We start from the raw sequence: 22068 nt of genomic DNA, 5'->3' as shown, positions 1-22068 counted from the left end.
CAGGTGTGTTGAGGGGTCCTTCTGCAGGTGCTTCTTGGATGTTTTGTGCAAGGGGAGAGGTGCAGCTTTTCTGATGATGTTAGACCTTCCAGAGTATCTGCAGTGCAAGTGGTAATGCCGTCCCTCTTTGCAAATTCTGCCCCAGTTAAATTCTTATCCATGGAGGAGTCATCTTGGGTCACACCTGTGCCAGACGTGACAATTGTGTTTGCATATAAAGAGAGAGTGGGGGAGTCTGGCCTTGTTTGTCTCTTTTTTACTACTTTCATAACAGCTCTGTCTAGAAATTCTGAGAAGTGAAAGCCCTTCTTGTTGTACATTGTTTCAGCAGACTTTGCCATGTACAGCCTCTGAAGCAGGCCAGATTTGTTTGTGTATCCTAAGTATTTTTATGCCACTCTTCAGCTGAAAAGGGCTCCCAGAAGGGCTTTACAAAGATCAATAAGACAATCCATCCCTTTGGACTTACAGTCTAAAAGGCATGTCACAAAAGGAAAAGGGATGGAGTGGGAGGAAGGGGAGAAAGAAAACTCAGGCACCATGTTTTAAGATGTTATAATGACCCAGATGGAACAGGAGCAGTTCCAAGAAGAGGCAAAAGCTACTCATTTCTCAGCAGGGTGACAGAGCAACCCTTTTTCTTTCCCAATTAATATTTTATGGAGAGGAGGAGCCTGGTTTCATTGACTTTTCAGAGCTAAGGGAGGCCTTGCTTTCCTGATTCTTTCCCCCATTGCAGATCTGGGAGCTGAGATTGAGAATTCGCTCACCTAAGGCTAGGATGGAGCATGTTAGTTGATCCAGGTGTCAGTGCATATGCCCCAGCATTTCACAGATGAAAAGTGGGACACGTGTATGGAGCTAGACCTAAGAAATGGGTTTACCATTCTACCTTTTCCTCTTATCCAGTCCTTCACTTTGAAATATGGCCTTAATCACTACATCTAACTAGTTTGAAATGTTGTTTTAAAAAAGAAATAGTTTCATTGGCCATTAGCTCATGTAATACTATCTCTTACTTTAGTGTTCGAATGACAAGCTGTGAGAGGGCTCCACATGTGTCCCACTTTTCATCTGTGAAACGTTGGGGCATATGCCCAGAACAGTTAATGATATAATCAGGGGTTGTTCCAAAGTCTCAGGCTTTGGCCCAGAAACCTCAAATTTTCAGATGTTCCTGAGCTGGCAAACATACGTAAGCATTCTACCACTGAGCTATGCCCCTTCTTCAGTAGCAGTGCATCTGTCCCTTAGGTGTAGCAGAGGTGGGGATCTGGGAAAGCCCTCACTTGAATGTTAGCTGGGAACACTGTGAAGTCTTCCCATTTGGTGGGTTAACAGTAAAGACCCCCACATTTGGCCACAGTAGTGGGATTGCCTAAGAGGAATCCTCATTGGTGGCATTGGAGCGATTGCCCGAGTGGAAAGCCCCACACTTGTTGTATACAGTGGCGGGATAAAGGATGAAACCCTCACAAAAAATGTGCAAATCAAACCTATTTGATGTAGGCAGCAGTGGAATATGAGTGGAGATCCACACATTTGGTGGCAGAGGTGGGATTATTCAAGAGTAATCCTTGAAGAAGACTATTTTCACGATCAGGCTTTGGGGAATTCTGGAGCTGCACTGCAATATATATATATATATATATATATATATATATATATATATATATTCCAAGTTCAGTTTCCTGCTTACTGAACTACATATTATGGAGAAGCTGCAAAGACAAGAAGCCACTTTTCAAAAAATAGAACTGCGATTTATTTCATTTTTAACTCACATAGTTAACAAATTTACAACCCACAAGAAAGGAAAGAAAAATGTGAAGCACCAGTATTTGCCCTCTTTCCAATTCTCTTTTCACATTCCCTAACAAAAGGCTTGAGTGGTGAATTCAGAGGGTAAATGTCACGGATAATAGCTGCAGGTCTTGTCATGCTGCATCAAGGTATCTCCCCCTGCTTTTGTCAAAGCCACCACAGATTTACAGTATTTTAAAATTCATTAGGCTATGCAGAACTTGAAGGTCATGAGCAACATTTTTCTCTTCCATCTTTTTAAATACTAAGAAAGCAACATCAGCTCAGGAAATCAGCACAGCTGGGAAGCTTAGGCTGTGTACACCTAGAGCTGCCATCTTCAAACGTCTTTACCCACTCCCCCATTCTTGGCACTAGAGACATCTGTACAACAAATCCAAAATCTCACTGCTATCTCTTCAAAGAATACTAGTACAGTATGAACAAAGGTTTCGATGATGATGATGATGGCACACACACCAGTGGTACATTCTCTGTTTTAGGGCCAAAAGAGTTGTGATGCTGCAAGGTGCTACATTACAGATATATGTTGCCTTCCTCTGTGGAGATTATATCAGGTTTAGGAATCACTTAGGAAAATGGCATGAAAGTTAAATCCTCCCCCCTTGGCATAAGTGCTTTGATCAAAATTAGAATCAACTGAAAGGTGCTTCAAAGGAGGTTTTAGCAGAGGAACTGTAAGATCCATGTGGAAATCCCACATCCCATTTCAAAACTACTTTTGGGAATTTAGAATCATAGATTTCTAGAGTTGTAAGAGACCCCAAGGTCCATCCAGTCCAACCCCTTGCCGTACAGGAGCAAAGCACTCCCGTCAGATGGCTATCCAGCCTGTTTAAAACCCTCCAAAGAAGTAGACTTCACCATACTCTGAGGGAGCATGTTCTACTGAACCGCTCTTATCATCAGGAAGTTCTGCCTAGTGTTGACGTGGAATTTCTTTTCTTGTAGTTTGCATCCATGTCCTACTCTCTGGAGGAGCAGAAAACAAGCTTGTTCCATCCTCAATATGACATCCCTTCAAATATTTAAACAGGGTTATCATATCCTTAACTTTCTCTTCTCCAGACTAAACATATCCAGCTTCCTAAGTCACTTCTCATGGGGCATGGTTTCCAGACCTTCATAATTTTGGTCACATTCCTTTGGACTCGTTAAAATAGTGGACATTTTGCCAACTAAATCAGGAGATTGCTAGGTGATTTTATCAGCCACAAAGCAAACAGCCTGTGGACTTTACTTGCCAAAGTAGGCTTAAGGAAGAGCCAGGAAATACAGTATTGTAGAGTCATGCCATTGCTTCCTATTAATGGCTACTAGCCACAATGGTTATAATTGCTCACAGACAATAAGCTTCTGGGCTTCCTATGGGCATCTTGTTTGCTTACTCTGGAAAATAAATGTTGGATCCTAAAAGGCTTTTCTTATGGATGTTTGTTTTTTTGGGATAGACTAACGTCACAAACAATGCTGGCCCAGTTCTTACCACATTCTGCCTGTCCTGGCCCAATATTTGGTCACATATATCTTCAAAAGAGTGGAAGTAAAGATTAATAAAATGGACACAACCAATGGAATATAAAAATATAGTAATTCATGATCTATGTGTACTTAATTCCAAAAGTTTAACAAGAAATTAACCAGTCAACTTGCTTTGCATTGTGTCTAAAAATCCAGTGCTTATAATTTGATCTCTGCTTCAAAAACCATGCTTGTCTACAAAAAGGCAGTAGGCATTTCAGGTGGAGAAGATGCTCTAAACATCTCCCAAAGAGAATGTCACACTTCTTGCCAGTGTTAACTCTGTTTCTATGGCATGATGGACACAGTGAGAATGTGCTGTTTTGAGAGAGACAAATGCAAGCTAGGGTGAGAGGAGAAAAGCAGCTGAATAGACAGATACCTTCCTTCTGTATTTACGTCTTCCAGTAAATGGTGGCCATGAACTTACCTCACAGAGAATCAAGTTTGCATCCAAGACAATGACACAGTTTTTCAATTCTGTTCTGTTTACTTTCCAACTTTTAATCCAAGAGGCAAAAATGCCTTCACAAAATTATTATTCATTTCTTTCAGCACTTGAAACTAAGGCCCCTAGGTCAAGGGAAAAGTCACAAGCTGCTTATTCCGAAGGCAGCAAGAACCTTCTGGACTATGTATAATCAGTGGCCAAACTGAGACAAACAATACAATTGTGAGAGTAATTCAAATACTCCCAAGAGTACTAGTGCTGTCTACTTGAGCCCTTCACAACTGAAAGAGCCACAGCAAAATTCTTGTGAATTCATTCAGAGCTTGCAAGGCTTAAAAGACATTTAGGGACTACCCTATGCTTGCGTGAGCTCTCTATTTGGAATATGTGGAAGTCCCTTAATAGAGGTACCTTGCCTCCAGCTGAGAACTAGCAGAATATATTTGAAATTGATCCTCAGAGCTGTGAGATAGAGACAAAATTTAAAGAGCTGTGTTTTAGAGACGTCTCCAGAATATTTCAGCCCTTCAATATATTTGGAAATTGATGAAGAAGGAAATATGGCTTTCTGCCTTAATCTATGACCAATGGCTTCAAGAGGCCAGGTTGTGCCTGTAGTGTTGTCTTCAGGAATTTGTATAAGTTAATGAGGTCAGCACTATGCTCCTATACTACTTACTGGCAGTCACTGTGCAGCTGCAATAGCAAGACAGGACTCTCCTTTGTATCTTTGGTTATTGGCAAAACAAAATCCTCCCACCACAAACCACTCTCAAGGATTAGCAGCACTTGGGAGATGGGAAAGTTTAAGTGACAACATGGCTTAGGAAGAAAATAACTTGGGCAGCATTTGTAAGAAATGCTTCTTGATCATGAAATGGTGGCAGGAGAACCATGCTCCCAATCAGAAAATAGAACTGGATGAGATGAAAAATGAGATTAAGGACCTTGCTGAGATGTGAATGGTTTCTCTCTTTCATTGTGCTTACCCAGAAGTACCAATACAATAAAATAAAATACTGAAGTTATGAAAAAAAGGACTTTACAAGATCATATGTTCAGTTCACACAGAGGAGAAACAAAAAGTGTAACAACTCTGGATTCATCACCACTTGGCTGAACCTTGAGGGCCAAACAGTTTGGGCTGAGATGCATAGCACGGTTAGCTCCTCAAAAGGAGTACATCTGTTTGGTTTCCTAGAATACAAGTCTAGCTTTGGTGTGCACATGATTAAATGCATATACTCAAAGCCCATGGCTGGCACTGATGAAGTGTATGCTATGTACAGCTGTGCCTCATGTGGAAGTTTACAACATATTCGGCATTTGTCCGCTGCACCGAGATAGCAAAGGGCTCAAAAGGGTGGAAAGTAAATGCAACCAGACGCCGGACTGTATGATTGATAGGCCGGCCCAGGAGTCCTGCTTGGATTTCAAACTTCAGAAGACCAGAATCTCGGGCATAAAATCTGTAAAAGGGAAAGAGAGAGAGAAGAAGACAGTGATGCTTGCAGCCTCAGTCAAATGAAACTGAACCAAGTGCAATATGATGATTCAGGGAGAAAAGAAACATGCCATGATTTGAGTAAAAACAAGGTGGGATAGAAATAACATTGCCACAAATGTAATTTGGAAAAGGGAAAGCTTCCTTTTTAAAATAATGAACAATGATAAGATTAAAGCACATTATGGGTTGATTATCTGAGAGTGCAGGGCAACTTCCTTATCACTTTGAGTCCTCACTGCAATAAGCTAGACTTCTGCGATTTCCTGCTTTCAACTAAATATATCCTGCCATACAAGTAGACCCCATGCATTCCCCCAGCAGGCTACCCTCTGGGCTGATATAGCTGCTGACAGAATAGGAAGAGAGATGCTCTTTCAGTAAGTAAGACACCCTCCAGGTGTTGATAATACAACCCGTTGAATTCTTCACATTCTTTCTAAGTAGCCATTATTCTCTTTTCCTAAAAGCCCCCTGACAATTAACAGACAAGGACTAGGTAGAAGAAGAACAATCTTGATAGCTGGCTTTCTAAATGGCTCCCTCCTCTATAGGAGGAGCTGCCAAGTGGGGAAAGAAGGGGATAAAGGGAGAGAAAGCTAGTTCCCACCCACCCTCCCAAATAAAACCTGGTCTATGGTCTGCTCCTCTTACTCCAATTCAGGGCAATTTACCATTTTCAAGAAGAGCACCCTATAATCTCCAAGATGGGCTCTGTTTGGTATTTTTAAATCTATTTTTGAAAAGTGCTCTGCAATCACAGACCATTTCCACAGGTTCGCACACAGTGGATAAATTAGACACTGAAATGCAAGATGTGTGTCAACAAGAACAGTCATATTGAGCATTTCCTCTCTATACCAAATGTTATGAAAACAGAAAGTTTACCTGCAAATTGGTTTGCTTTTAAAAGCCTCTCAAATTGGTTTCCTATTAAACTTATAAGTCTCCTGAGCCCTAGCCCTCTTAAGTTCAAAAGCAGCCAAAGACAAAAGAAAATTGCATCCTAATGGTCCCTACCTTTCCTTTTTGCTCCACCCCAAGCCCCCAGCTTGGCTAAAGGCTACCTGACAAATATCTTGAATGGAACAATGAGAGAAGGGCCAGAAGCCCTGCAGTCAGAGGCACTCAGCACAGAGGCTAGAAAAGTGAAGAATAGCTGTTGTAGAAGCTGCAGTCTGGCATAGGAGGAGAAATACTGTGTGCCTGTAACAGAAGACTCCAAAGGGAGTGCAAGTGTGAGATGGAATAATGCTGCAGCACCCAAGAGGAAGGATAATAAGAGCCCCATGTGGGAGAAAAGGTAAATATTCCTGGACGCAGACGAGACTCAATGGATTTTAGAAATATGGACAGATGATGACCCAAAATAGCCATCCAATTCAGTTGATTAACTGACCCTCACTGGGGAGCAAAGTGGAGAGACAGTCATTGCTTCTTGTGGGCCCTTGTGTAAAATACATTTTGGGGGGTGTCACAATTTAGTCTGAATATACATGGCTATCCAATTACCTATCTTCAATTTTCAACTCAGTTTTAATTTTATAAATATTTCTTTCTTTGGAAATAGACAAACACATTAAGGATTTTAGCAATATCCAGCTTGTTTGCTTGCTTATTCCCAATCAAAAGAAAGTCTGTCTTGTGCCTGGACAGCCCCCCCCCCCCCCCCCCCCCGATGCTTCAAAAAACTGAATACAGCTTTACTAAAAATTACACTGCCAGAAATTATATAGTTCTCTCTCCCAGACTACCTTGTCTCAGTCAAAGGCACTTTCAGATTGTAAAGCTGGACAGACACAGCACAGACCCAATGTTGAGGAAGGCTGGCAGGTACTATACTAGGCTACCTGGAACAATGACCAGTGAGTACAAGGAAGTGTCATAAAGTTTATTTTATATTCACTGGAGGAAACTTTCTGAGTAAATCCTCTCAATTCAGAGATATCAGAGAAGATGTAAATTTGATTACAAGGCCCATCATCCCTCACTATTAGCTATTTTGTGACGACTGATGGAGGCTGCAACTCAACAACTGGAGGACCACACATTCCCTATCCTTGATATACATCAACTTTTAGGTCTGGCAGCCAGCCCTAGGCAATATGTTTCTAAGGTATTGTTAAGGGATAGCAATAATGATAATTTATTTAGCAATTTGTTACCATTGTATATCCTTTCTAGATGCCCTGTCCCAAGCTCCATACTGTTTTCTTCAAGCAAGTCTCTCAAAAGGCTGAGAGCTCATCCCTTCCAAATGAAGGATCTTCTATAGGGTAAATAAGCAAGCACCAAAGACTCAAGATTTCCAAAAGCTTGAAATGCTATACTTTGCCTTGACTTTCCTAAAGCTGCAAGAGCTGTAGAGCCGGGGAAAGGTGGTTATTTTCCTTGTCTACCACAGAAGCCCATTGTTGGGCATCAAGGACAGCAGAATGAAAAACAAGCTGAAAAAATATGCTGAGATGACCAATATATTTCAAGTACTTCCAACCAGGACACAGCATGAGCTGTGATTGTTTGAACACTCACCACAGTCTGTAGGCGCAACAAGGGAGACACAACGCTCTCTTATAACAAGAAAATGATTTTTTTTCCCTCCAGTATCTTAGAAGGAAAACAAAAGCTTTTGAAAAATCGCCAATAGCAACAGGACAGGAGTGGGCAATTGTGATGAGTTTGGGGATCAATTTTCTAACCTGGGACCTATCTAGGGCTATATGGGCTGCATAAAACCAACATTGAAAACCCACAAATGGGCAGAGGTCCATTTCTGGTTTTGAAAGCCAGGGGCCCTTTCACACTATACAGTTATACTGCTATGATTCTACTTTAACTGCTATAGGTGCATTCTATGGAATCCCGGGGTTTGTAATTTGGTAAAACTGCAAATGCTAGGATTTCACTGAAATTTGACATGGCAGTTAAAGTGAAATATAGTGCAATAATTATGCAGCATGAAAAAGTCCCAGGCTTTTTTATGTTAAATACTGCAAGGGAGCCATGCAATCTCTTTAGAAGGTGAGTCGTCTTTCTTGGAGGTTTCCATGACAGGCAATTCACTTTGTTTGGCAGAAAAAGTATAGTCCAGGAAGCCTGAAGAGGTCCAAGGCTTCTAAAGCAGCTTTTGTGGGGTGGGGTATACAGCCACAATGCCATGTCCCCACACCTTTGGAAGATGGAGAGGACCAATGTGTTGGATGGCTGAATCTTATCAGTTCTTACAAGTGACTCTTTTTCTCTGCTTGATATATAATTAACATCAAAACATAATCATGTCTAGGCTAGACCAAGTTAAGTTCTACACAGTCCAACAGCTAGTCTGCTGTTGATATTCAGGTTTAGCTTGACTTTCAAGGAAGATGAGAGTTGAAGCCAGAATGGTGAGACTATTCTATTAGGGAATATTAAATATTCCAGTAGCCTTTTCAGCATCTGCTTATTTCAAAATGCAGAGGAGTCTGTTTATAGGGGGTCCTAAATTTTTCTTTTTATTGCTCTGTTTAAATGGTTTTCTATTTTGAAAAATTAAAGGTATTTTAATATGACAGCTCCTTTAATTGTGTTTTAACTGGTTTTATCTCCAGTTATTAGCTCCATCTTCCTTTAACCACATTGCAAGCCATCTTAGGTCCAGTGTCAGGAGAAAGGCAAGATAGAAATAAAATAAAAATAAATAAAATAACAAGGATATATACAATTAAGTCATACATCCAGCTCCCCAAAATGGGTGATCTTCAGGATATTCTACATACCTGATTGGATGGTCGCCACATGTCTTGGGGCGTTCCATGACTGAAACCCACTTGTCATCATAGCTGAAGAGGGAGAGGTCAAGGTAGGGGCTGCCACTGTAGGACTGAGCACTTATTGGAAGCTGGCCCAGCAGACGGCGCACAGCCTCTGTGTGTCCACCGTACTTTGCGTTCACAATGGTGTCCTTGAAGCTGCAGCAAAGACAGTGATGATTATAAAATAAAACAAATACGTCTGCCAGCACCAGTCCAGGTCCTGGTACTTTCCTTTTGGACTACCACTCCAAGAATTCCCAGCCAGCATGGCCAGTGATCATGTTAGCTGGTGATTCTGAAAGTTGTTGCCCAAAAAGTAACTCTTCTGAACTCTGACAACAACCATTCACTACCATGTCTCTGTATTGGGAAAATCAGAGATAGAAAGATATACCAACATCCCAAGCTTATGAAAAGACAGGCGGGACCAGATCTTAGCTAAGAGGATTTAGCTACAGTGAAAAATCATTGTAGGGAACAGAACTGAGAAAAACCCCTGCCTAAGGCCTTGGAAAGCTCTTCCCAGCTAGGATAAAATGGAAGGAAGGGCCTGCATAAATGCTATGCAACTGAACTACATGGATGGAACAGGAAGCACGCAAAGCCTATCTGTATATATCTTGCGTTTCTCCATATCCATTCCCCTACAAATAGAGGCTAAGAAAGTGGTGGGCAATTTGAAGCCCTCTGGCAATCACTGAACAGGAAATTCCATGATCCCTCAACACTATCTATGTTGGCTAGAGCTGACAGCAACTGTAGTCCAGTACCATACAGAGGACCAAATGGTGCCCCATCTGGACTAACAAAACAGGTTGCAAAGCAGGAGATTGTATTACGTGAAGTTATAGGTGCTGTAATACCTCTAAGCCCAGTACAGTATTATCCACTGAGACTGGCAACACCTCTCCGGCATCCCTGGCAGATGAAGGTCATTCCCATCACCAGAACCTTCTTAAAACTGGAGATTCTAGAGGTGGGACCTAAACTTTACACCTGAGCATATGCTCCACAGCTGAACTTCCCTTCTCAAGAACACATCTCACCTCTGACACAAACTCACTAACTGTTGGTTAGTGTTCACCTAGGACTTGGAAGATCATGTTCTCATCCCTACAGAGCCATGAAACTCCTTGGGCAACATTGGGGCATTTGTTTTTCACCTTGATCTACTTGACAAGGTGAACTGGGGAGGAGAGTCATGAACACTGCCTTGAGCTCATTGGGCTAAAGGCAGCATCTAAATCTAAGTAATCAGCATCACTATCATGGTCTCTCAGCCTCAGCATCTACAATACAGGGATGACAATACTGTCCTACTTTACAGGGCTTTCATAAAAGATGACTTATTATATATGCAAAGTACTTCCAACACCTTAAAGTTTAGAATTCAGAATATAAATTCTATATATTATTATCACCAAAGTACCACATAAACTGATGACACTATTATAACAAAGCAGCAAAACTAGTCAGTATGAATTATAGCCCGTTTGCCCTGCCTCACTCTCCCATATCCTTGGTTCTGTAGACTGACTACGCAACTCTATGTAGATTCCCAAGAGCTCACCGGCGTTGGATCTGCCTTGCAAAATTGTTGCTTGAAGCTGAACAAGGGAACTGAACTGCCTCACTGTGGAGTGTAGCATTGCGGAAGAGGTCGCAAAAGTTCTCAAAGAGTTCCAGCAGCTCATCCGATGTGTTCTCAAAGACAGCAATCACCTCAGTTGTCACCATGTTGTACACAACAAAAAACGAGGGCTGAGAGGGAGGAAAAAGAATTCACATCAGCCAGCTGAAAACAGGCAGAAGACATAGGGGCCTATGAGTAACTCTCACTACCAACTGGTTAAACCAACCAATACAGACATGAATTTGAGGCTTGATGGGAGGATTCCATGTTTTGCCAGGAACTGCATTGTACTTCCAGCCACCTCAATGGGTAACAGATTAAGTATGCTATTAACTACCATCAAATTATTTACAAAGCAATGTGAAATTCCTCTGATTCTTGCTTTGTTTTGTTTTGTTTATTTCAAGCTGGACACATCAGTGTTCCCATTTTCTTTCTCTGCCAAACACGAAACGTTTTTCCACCCAGAATGGCAGATTTAATTTTAGTTCCTGCTGAGAAGTGATTTTTTAAGCCAGGTGGTGGCTGGCAACCAATTATTTCCCCCCTATATATGCAGAAAGGTGAGAGTTGGTAGGTTTTATTTGGGGAGGGGTTGGGGGCACTTATTTTCTTTTCCTGTCTTAATATTACCAACATGCCGAGAGGAGCCTTTTAAAGTGCATTGTGCTCCACTGTTGCTTGTAAATACGGTGTACCCTTCAGGGTCCCCCGCTGCTGGGGAAATGAAAGACTGAGCGCCATTAACTATGTCTTTTGAATTACTGGCACTCTTATCCAAGAATGTCCAAAAGCTGCATTTTGGTTTTGCAATCAGTCACTTGGATACCTGTGAAGAAATCTTTCCCTAGGTAACGTTTTGCAAACAAATGATCAGCATAACACACATTTCTACATGTCTAGAGAGTTGGTATACTGTGTGTCATCTTGAGAATCCTAATTTTCATTTTAAAATAAAGCTTCTCACCCTTATTGTTTTAAAATACACATAATATATCTGTTTAGGCAGTTGCTTGGAAAATTGAGCGCACTGATTGTCGCTACAACAATAAAGACAGCTGCACCCTGATGACTGACTAAAGCTCTGATCTCCCTCTAATTCATTTCCATAACTCTTTGCTATCTTGGTCATTGCCAAGTTACTGGAAAAATGTGCCACCTTGGAAGCATAATTTGACTTTCTTGGCACTTAGGATGGACATGGGAATTCAGCCATATCTTTGCACTTTTGTGGCACCAAACAATACCTAAACATTACCAAAGGAGAAGCTGTAACATTGAGACAACCACATTACTCACAGCACTCCCTATTTTCAGGGATTATATCAGGATAGCTTTCTTTAAAGTCCCCTACAAGCAACATAGACAGCCAGTTGTGGGGACCACATTTCACCCCTATAGTGGGCCACACTGCACCATTTACAATAAAAGTTCAATCATAAATCTAAAATGGAAGTCACTTGCAGTTCTGGTAACTATTTTGTCTGCCTTTGTGGTGTTAGGGGAAGCTCCAGAGGTGGCAACTGACTGTTTGGGACTTCTCTCCCCCCCAAAAAAAACAGGAATTGTGGGAGGGGGGATCAGGGCTTCCAGACAAGGGTGAAGATGCAAAAAGCTCTTGGGAAGCCACAGTGGCCCACTGTAAACATACCTACCATTCCTGCCCTACAATAACAAATGACAATGTTTACTCAACAAAGTGATTGTCCAGAACGTACCCTGCACCCCCTCATCTTCCCCTTCGGAAAAGTTCTGATCCTATGGAGAAGCAGCAGGTCCACCCTGATGTCATCTTATAGACCTACACTTCTTCAAACATCAGAAGCAGCCAATAACTTTAAGACAATTTATTTCATGGTCTAGTATAAAATACATGATGGTCTGACCCCCCCCCCCCCCCAAAAAATCTTCAGCCAAACCTCTCCCAATACATGTTATGCCTTTTCCTGTAATAATAACTCACTCATTTGGCCTCTGAAATTCTTTCCAATATATGCTAACTCAATACTTCTTAGTGTTTCTGATGTAGGGGACCGGCAATTTTCCCCTGATATACCATGGAGTGGTACTGTATTTTTACCTATTGGCTCCAACTGTTTCATTATTTCTTGGAAACTCACCAGGAACTAAAAACCAAGAGCTCACAGACTATTGCTGGTCCTTGGACCACCTCTCCAAGTAGCATTATGCTACATTACATCAACATGTTCCTCCATCATACATTTCCCCATGCATTTTGCACTGTAGGCTTTTACACATTCTTGTAGCAATCCTTCCCAAAGTCCTGACAGCCAATGCTGACAGGAGACATACAAGTGAAGTTTTGTGCAATCTCAGAAAAACTGACCAGTTTATTAGATTTTAATTCCTCCTTTCCTTCCATTAAATCCCAAACGCATGCACAACTCTAAAACTCATTTTCACACAACTCCATAAAGTATGTCAAAATGAAAGACCAAAAGGACATCTTTACCTAGAATGCTTTACAGTCAAGCAAGGACTTAATTCATATCTCCTTAATCTAAAACTAACATAGCTTTTTTCCTACAGATAAATCTGTGTATCCAAAATTGTTATACCCAGTACTGAACTACCTCTATTGTAGTTAGTGTTGTGCACTTATTGAAAAGTAAGCAGCATCAAACACAGCCTTGACTTCCTTGTCAATGAGCTTAACTGTTTTCCACTGAAATATTGAGCACTGTCTTGTAACTTTGACCACATTCCCTCAACTCAGTGTCCTGCAGATGTGTGAAACTGCCAGCATCCCCAGACGCTGACTATGTAGGTTAGGGAAAGAAGATTTTTGTAGTCCATCACATGTGGACAGGACGGGGTTTTTTTTTTGGGGGGGGGGGGAGGCAGCTTTTCTGCCCAAATAAACTAACCAGCTTAATGTTTAACCAATCTAAAGACTAACCAAGCACATTCAGTTACTGAGATATGCAAATGATTTCAACATAATAATTATAATTTGCAAAATTTACCAGCTGAAGTAGCAACCAATAGTTTCCTTCAACCTCTCTACAACCCTGAATCTGCAGCATGTGGGGCTACATAAATGATTTGACATACATTCCTATCAATCACCTCCTCCTTCTCTTCTTCTATCAATGCACCCCAATTCATTCTCTTCCCACTCTTTTATCTGTCTTTTAAGAATACTTTAGCCAAAAATAAATGGTTTTATCACTGTGGAACCCACTTTATGCATAATGCAAAAAGTTCATTCTGAGTAATGAACCTAAACTTTTAAGCCCATTTTGGTAACCTAAGTTCTCTTTCAATGATCGCTTGTAACTATTTTGTACCCATAATCAAATACCAGTGGGAAGGCTGCAATACTGCAGAGCGCAGCTATAGGACTCTTGTTTATTACATTTATTCAAAACATTATATACTGCCTTTCAGCTGAAAATATCCAGGATGGTTTAAAACAGACCACAAAACAATGCAACAATAATTATCAATAAAGTAACAGTTGAAGCCAGCCTTTTCAAAAGCCAGTTTCAGCAGGGATTCAAACCTGGAAAAATAAAAATGTCATAAATTAGAAGCCTAGGAAATAAAAATGAAATAAAAAGGCCTGGCTCCTTAAACAGAATACTCTTGACAACCAGGGAAACGTAATTCCACAAGTGGGGTGTGACACTCTTTCCCAGTAAACATCCAACTTACTTTGGTTTAGGTGGTTAAATTGTTAAGAAAGGTTTAAGACTTTCAATGGAAAACCACCATGTAGCCCACTTCTGTCAGTATTTACCTGCAATTAAATGCTGTGCCCATCAACTTTGCCTTTAGCTTAGTATTGTCTGCCTCTTGGAGTACTGTTTCTGTTGAATTTCGTCTTTGAAACCTACTGATAGATTTTTATTTTTTAAAATGATGTTTAGTTTTGTGTCCCTGAGCACTTAGGTCCAAAACAGACGGGCTGAAAAATACAGTCCATAACTGCACCAGCACAATTTGCTCTGGGACAGCAGCAACCGTACATGCCCAGCACCAATCTGGGCTGCTGCCAGTTTTGAACTGGACTGGCAAAAGGAGCAGTAATTTACCACTCCTTTTGGCCCAGATTCTTTAGGGAAGACGTGCATTGAGCACAGTTTCCCTCCGCATTCGGGGTGTGCATCACATAAACGCTATGCCCCAAATGTGACCAGAGACCACATTTTCCAGTCCCTGTGTTTTGGGCCTTAGTGAGCAAACAGCAGAGGATAGAGGGATGACTGAAGAAGGGTCTCAAAAGAGGAAGCAGACTGATGTGAAAGCAGGCAGTCAATTGGAAACCTGGTTCGCAAGCTGCACAGGGCATGAACACAAAGCTACCAACTCGGGAATATGATTGGACTCTCCTCCAACTATGCCAATGGGCAAGAAAGTTGGACAGAAATGCTGTCTTAATGCTTGCCTTTCTCAGCTGTTACAAGGAGAAAGGGAGGAATCTGAGGTGAAAGCAGGGAAAGAGACATGATTCACACCTGCCCAAGAAAGGAGGAAAAGGGGACTAGCAATTTGAGCACTAACTTGTTTTCTCAATCGACATTGGAAGGTGGGAAGGGAGAGAGGAAAGCACATGCTAGCAACAACGACATATGGACTTTCACACACAATAGTGTATCAATATGTTCAACTCTATCTTGTGCAGCCAGAATAGGATAAATGTATGTGTTGTAAAACATACATTAATTGACCTATCTATACTAGGATGTCTGTGCTATCACCAAACTACTGATTGTGAATAGCCACTGTTAAGGATATGATCAATGTTTGTACTTTTTGCACTTCAGCTGGATAACAGCACTTACATACATAAGATTAAAACTTCAACATGCTGTAAGTTAGTCCCTCGTAAAGACCAGATCTCTTACCTGTGAAGGGTCTGTCACTCGTAACGTAACTACATCCTCACTTGTGTATTTGATGAAAAGATGGTTTTCATCCAACAGCTGCATCTTCCACATGCGTAGCTGCCTCAGCTGGTCAAAATACTGGAAAAACCTCCTTTTAGCCATAGCACTCCCATCCTGCTCTGCTCTTCGCCACAAGTACACCAACAGCCTGTGTTTCAGAGAATTTATGAACGGTTCTTTGTATGGGTTTGCCATGCCTGTCTGAGAATCTCGTTGGACTTCTGGATAAACAGCAGAAAGTGTGAGGAAATCATCCTCGTAGCAAAACCGGCCTATCGTCCGTACATCAATGAAGGTGCCCTCAGGTGTTACCTGAAAGACATGGATGGTTTGCTGCTGTACAGATAGAATGGCTAAGATATTCTTATACAAGTACAGTCCTTGGTTGTGGGACAAGATGACTTTATCACATTTGAACGTCCTAGTGTCACACAGCCTGCCTGTGTGAAGGTCTATGATGTGCAACGAGTAATCTTCCAAAGGGGATCGAGGGTTAGGTGTCACTGATTCGCTGTTGCGGTAAACCTCAAAAAAAGGAGGGTGGGGTTCCTCAGGTAAGTAGGCAGCAGATCCAACAATGACATAGCGGCAATCATCTGTGAATAAACTACATTCACGGTTCAAGTGCTCACCATTGGAGGCCACATTGGTAATGTGAAGGAGGACAAAGAAACGTTCAAAGAGCCGTCCACGAATGTTGATGGACCTCTGGTCATTGCCATTAGCCAAGATCTCCCCATCGTAGCCTTGGAGGAGGTCTTCGGCCGCTTGACAGCCCTGATATTCATAGATCTCCAAAGAGGTCTGATCTGAGGAGAAAGCTATGAAGTACCTCCCATCAGGGGAAAACTTCCGTAAGAAACAGGGTGGTTTTTCAACATTGACCACAGTAAAATTAGGGAAGACATTTTGATGGAAGATCCGGACTTGGTGCCAGTGAGTCCCAGTTTTGCCTGAAGTGATCCTTCGGCGTTCTAAACGATAGATGACATTCTGATTCTGGATCCGCCGAGGCCTGATGGTTGGGGCATCATGATCCATAATACCTTTCTCAAGTAGAGAATATTCCACGACAACAGGAACCTGACAGAGCCAAAAGCTAAATCATGCTATCGAGGAACAGAGAAGGCGATCACTGTGGGAATGAGATTCAAAGGGAGACGTTGTCAAAGCAAAGAAAAATGAGTCCTGATCCCATATAAAACATCTGTTTAAGATGCCACCGCTTTCACTAATAGTAGCCAATGCTACAGACAAATCTGCTGTGACAAATAAGAAATGATTCTGGCTCATGCTACAATGTATTCACATTAATTGTCACATGAATCTTACCCAGTAAAGAGTACATAACGCTTCTTTGCCTCTTAGTTATTCTTCTGGCACTTAATACCTAAAGTAGGAGCAAGATGTATGAGCTATGCAACCACATTTGCAAGGGATCTGGCCAAAAAACCCAGACTAATGCACTTTTTAAATATGGTGGAGAAAACTGCACAAAGGGCATTAATGATTAAGAAACGGGGAAAACAGCTCCCCTCTTGAAATGAAGGAACAATGATCTAGCCCAATAGACCAGACTATTAAACAGGGCAGGTGAACCTACTGGTTCAGTGTCATACCAACCATCATCCAAAATGAAACGTGAACGTTCTCTTAAGGGAAACAAAAGTATTGAAAGCATGTCTATAAGTATGTAGTCAAGATGATTATATGAGAAATACATAAGAGCCAAGATAGAATGGTCTCAAATGTTGGTGCATGAAGCAGGCTTTTGCTAATAAAATGACTACGCTCCCAATAAAGATGTGCTGAGGTCAGGACTGATGCTGAAAATCAAACCATTATAAAATACTCTGCAAGAACTAATGAAACATCCATACAGTTACTTAAGTATCAGAGGGTCAGGTAACAGCAACACATCTGCCACAGTATTGATTTCCATGGTCTCTCCAAGTGATTCAAGACATTCTTATAGCTTTATCTTCATAACTGTGTGAGGCAGGTTGACTAAGGTCTAAAACACCACAAAGAAATAATCCAGTTTGAAACTGCTTTACCTGCCCTGTCTCGGTGCGAAGGAGTCCTGGGAATTGTAGTTTATTGTGGCACCAGAGCTCTCTGACAGAGAGGGCTAAGTGTCTCACAAAACTACAAATCCCAGCATTCCTTAGCATTGAGCCAGGGCAGTTAAAGCGGTCTCAAACTAGATTATTTCTGCAGCGATTTAGATCACATTAGATACTTTTTCCCCTCGTGACCCCTTTTACATCTACATGCAAATGTTTTTGTTATTGTTGTTGTGTGCTTTCAAGTCATTTCCAATTTATGGTGACCCTAAGGAAAACTTATCATGGGGTTTTCTTGGCAAGATTTTGTTCAGAAGAGGTTTGCCATTGCCTTCCTCTGAAGCTGAGAAAATGTGACTTGCCCAGGGTCACCAAATGGGTTTTACAACTCCAACACAAATCACTATGTCATGCTGTCTTTGGCCCTTTGTTGTTGTTGTGTGCCTTCAGTTCATTTCTGTTTCCGATTTACGGTGACCCTAAGGCAAGCCTATCACTGAGTTTTCTTGGCATGATTTTGTTCAGGGGGGTGCCATTGCCATCCTCTGAAGCTGAGAGAGTGTGACTTCCCCAAGGTCACCAAGTGGGTTTCATGGCTGAGTGGGGATTGAACCCTGGCCTCCAGAGTCATAGCCAAATGCTCAAACCCAGTGATTCCCAAACTTCCATATGTTTTGAACTTCAGCTCCCACAATTCCTAACTGTTGGTCAAGCTGGCTGGGGCTTAGTGTCTAGACCAAGGGAAGTAATAGTGCCTCTCTATTCTGCTCTGGTCAGGCCTCACCTGGAATATCCAGTTCTGGGCAACACAATTTAAAAAGGATGTTGAAAAACTGGAGCATTTCCAAAGAAGGGTGACTAAAATGGTGAAGGGTCTGGAAACCATGAAGCCCTATGAGGAACGACTGAGGGAGCTGGGGATGTTTAGCCTGGAGAAGAGAAGGTTAAGAGGTGATATGATAGCCCTGTTTAAATATATGAAGGGATGTCATATTGAGGAGGGAGCAAGCTTGTTTTCTGCTGCTCCAGAGAACAAAACCTGGAACAATGGATTCAAGGTACAGGGAAAGAGGTTCCACCTCAACATTAGGAGGAACTTATAGTAAGGGCTGTTTGACAGTGGAACAAACTCTCTTGGAATGTAGTGGAGTCTCCCTCCTCGGAGGTCTTTAAGCAAAGGTTGGATGGCCATCTGTCAATGGGGATGCTTTGATTGAGAGTTCCTGCATGGCAGAATGGGGTTGGACTGGATGCCCCTTGCGATCTCTTCCACCTCTAGGATTGTATGATTCTTAAGCCACCTTGATCCTACTGAAGAGGCGGGAATAGAAATATATTATTATTATTATTATTATTATTATTATTATTGTCCTTGCCTTCCTCTCAGGAGGCTGCTGAGGGAGTGTGGCTTCCAGGGGCTGGCTCTCCTCCTCCTCCTCCTTCTGTGCCAGGGGTCCTCCAATGATGCTGATGTCCCAGGCCCATGGCATACCTAAAGGCAGGCAGAGCAGGGAGACCCTCGTGGAGGCGTCTGAGGGCAAAGCAAGGGCCCAGGCTCAGTCCAAGGGCCAGAGGGGCCTCCAGTGTGGCTCTTCGGGGCTCTCAGCCCCGTGGCTGCTTCCCTCGAGGTCCCTTCTCCTCAGCTCTCCAGCTCCCACTGGCCGCCGCCATCTTTCCTCCAACCAACGAGTTTCCCACTCCTCATTCCTAGAGCGTATCCTTGATTACCATAGAGAAGATAGAGCGTCGCCCGCCTCGGTGGCTGTCTCCTGCTTCCGCTCTAGGCAACCGCGACAGCGCACCCTGATGTTGGAGGCGCCGCACTGCAGCCCCAGATGCTCCCTTCTGTGGCCTTAACTCCCTTATGGCTGCCATGGCAACCGCATCCTGGCCTAAAATGGCGCCATGGCAACCAGCACTCCAGGAGGGAGGCCTCCTCTCCAGCAACCAAGGAGACTGGCACTGGGTTTCCTCTCCTCCTCTTCCCCAAGTTGCCACGGCAACGCCTCTTCTCAGGATGCTCCAGGAGCATCCTCTTCTATGGCACCGCTGGGAAGAGGATGCTGTGATAGCCACCCCACAAGGAAGAACCCCCCACTATGGCAAACCCGCCCCCTCACACACACAGAAATGCAGGGGGAGGGAGGAGGAAACCTCCAGTGCCAGTCTCCTTGCGGTTGCCATGCCAACCCACCTCACCTGCTGTGATAGTCGCTAACGGGATGCCATGGCAACTGTAAGCGTCATGGCAACTGCTCCTCATGTACCACACAAAAGCAACCCACCATAGAACTTTTCACACGTTAAACCGATTACGCTCCCCCCCCCCCCCCGTGTTCGCTGGGGTTAGTGAAAACACTATGTTTTTACCCTAGAGAACACCTCTCTAGGAATCTCTGGAGAGATTATCACACACATACAGGATCTCTCCCCCATCCTGATCCCATCATTAACTCGTCCGTGATTGCCATAGTGCAAAAGGCTTTCAAATCGTAGCACTAAGTCCGCCATTAACCCATCATTAAAGCGGCATTGCAAGAATGTGCACTTTCATTAATGCAAAACACCAGCCAATGTTGTGTCAACGACAGGTTAATGACGAGATCAGCATGGCGTCTTTTGAAACTCGCGCAATCGTGATCAATCATGTTTTTCAGAGAGGTTAGTGATGGGATCTGTGCGACGTTGTCTGAAAATCCTTTGTGCACGGGATAAGAATGGGACAAGGCTGGGATAACCCCCATGTGATCGAAGTCATAACATTGTGGCTGCATTTAACTTCTGCATCACCAGGGCTCTTGGCCATACAGGTGGCTGAGATAGTGACACTGTTGCTTTCTGATGATTCAGTTTTGTTATGAAAAACATTAATTATTAAAAATATTACCATTGAGCTTCCGTATCCACAGATGTTTTTATACAACAATCCCTGGCTTGAAAATATTCAAAAGAAATATACATTCTAAAAAGCAAACCTTGGTTTTGCCATTGTCCAGGAAAGCGACCAAATGGCTGAGAAGGCCAGCTCAGTTCCCAAACAAACAAACCCTCAACTAGCAGAGCCAGAGCTAAGTAAGAAAATCTTTGAGGCTAAGTGTAGTATCACAAGAGGTATTACCAATAGAGTTGTCAAGAAATCCAGGGTATCAAATAGGCATGTCCAAGGTTAAGGGTTCCAGATAATCAAGATGGGTCAGCAGTCCAAGAAGGTCAGCTAATAGCTGGCAACTAGACACACATGCTTCAGCTGCCTAAATAGTCAGGCAGCAGGCATTCAGGTGTGTCTGATTAGCAGCTTGCTTCTGATAAAGCCTCCATGACTTTGCAAGACCCTCCTTTTCAGCTTGACTCTCCCTGAAAGTAGGCACACTTCTCTATGTCCACAGACTCAGCCCCAGGCAGACTTGGCTGCTGAACCTCTGGAGAGGCTCCAGACTCTGCTACACCATGGCTAGAACCTGCCTTGGGCTCCCCAGGCTGGGCATGGCATCTAACCTGATGGGGAAATAGTCAGATGGAACAAAATAGGATGGAAAGTGTTTCTTTGTTTGGATTCTGTGAATATAATTGAAAATCTTGGCCAACTCCTTTGTGAAGGCATCACTTTCAACAAGGTGGACCGCTTGATCTAACCTGATAGTGAAAGTAGAAACCTGAACCCCCTCCCTAATTACGATCAATAGTGATATTAATATTTTCTCCCAATCAATCCACTACACAGAATCACAATAAAATGAGTAGATCAATATCTATGAGACAGACAGAAGATAGATTGGGTCCCCCAGTACAGCCATCCTACAGAGTCCTGACTGTTGAGAACCAACCTTGAGCAGAGGAACTGAGAGAGATGCAGTTACAGCTGCAGGACTGTTGGAGACTGCACTTCCCAGTATGAGATGTATCCCCTTTGGTACATTTTATGTACAGGGGCTGACTAAAGAGAACTCATTTAAATGCTCTATTGTTGATTGTTAAAATATATACTAAATGAAGTCATGGTAATCTCAATAATGTACAGTCAGCCCTTCTTATACATAGATTTTTTATACATGGATTCAAGCATACACGGTTTGAAAATGTCCCAAAAAAGTATACATTTACCTTGATTTTTCATTTTTTATAAGGGACACCATTTTGATATGTCATTATATTTAATGGGACTTGAGCATACACGGATTTTGTTATACACAGGGGATCTTGGAACCAAACCCCAGCGTATAACAAGGGTCCACTGTACACACAAATTTCTAGTCTCTATAACGTCACCTTGCAAGTTTATAAATGTTCGAATCATATCAATGAAGTTGCTCTTTCTTTGCTCCTACACAGACTGCCAAGCTCTTCTGTTTGGGGAAGGGAGGGGAG

At 42.5% G+C, this 22068-nt stretch overlaps 1 protein-coding gene across 2 annotated transcripts; it reads right to left on the bottom strand.

The window, feature by feature from the left end:
* Positions 1–2828: 2828 nt before the first annotated feature.
* DET1 (DET1 partner of COP1 E3 ubiquitin ligase) lies at positions 2829–19378 on the bottom strand. 2 transcript variants are annotated; one of them, XM_042477220.1, is made up of 5 exons: positions 19080–19378; positions 15596–16772; positions 10662–10852; positions 9056–9247; positions 2829–5265 (listed from the first exon to the last, which is right to left on the bottom strand). In XM_042477220.1, exons 2-5 carry the CDS (start codon positions 16676–16678, stop codon positions 5076–5078), a joined length of 1656 nt encoding a protein of 551 aa, XP_042333154.1. In that variant the 5' UTR covers positions 16679–16772; positions 19080–19378; the 3' UTR covers positions 2829–5075. The 2 variants fall into 2 exon arrangements, with proteins under 2 accessions (XP_042333154.1, XP_042333155.1); XM_042477221.1 differs by having other exon boundaries at positions 19196–19378.
* Positions 19379–22068: the final 2690 nt, after the last annotated feature.

The sequence above is a fragment of the Sceloporus undulatus genome, chromosome 6 (assembly GCF_019175285.1).
Source record: "Sceloporus undulatus isolate JIND9_A2432 ecotype Alabama chromosome 6, SceUnd_v1.1, whole genome shotgun sequence".
Taxonomy (NCBI): Eukaryota; Metazoa; Chordata; class Lepidosauria; order Squamata; family Phrynosomatidae; genus Sceloporus; species Sceloporus undulatus.
Note: the sequence above shows the minus strand (reverse complement) of the source record. Positions and strands in the feature narration are given on the sequence as shown.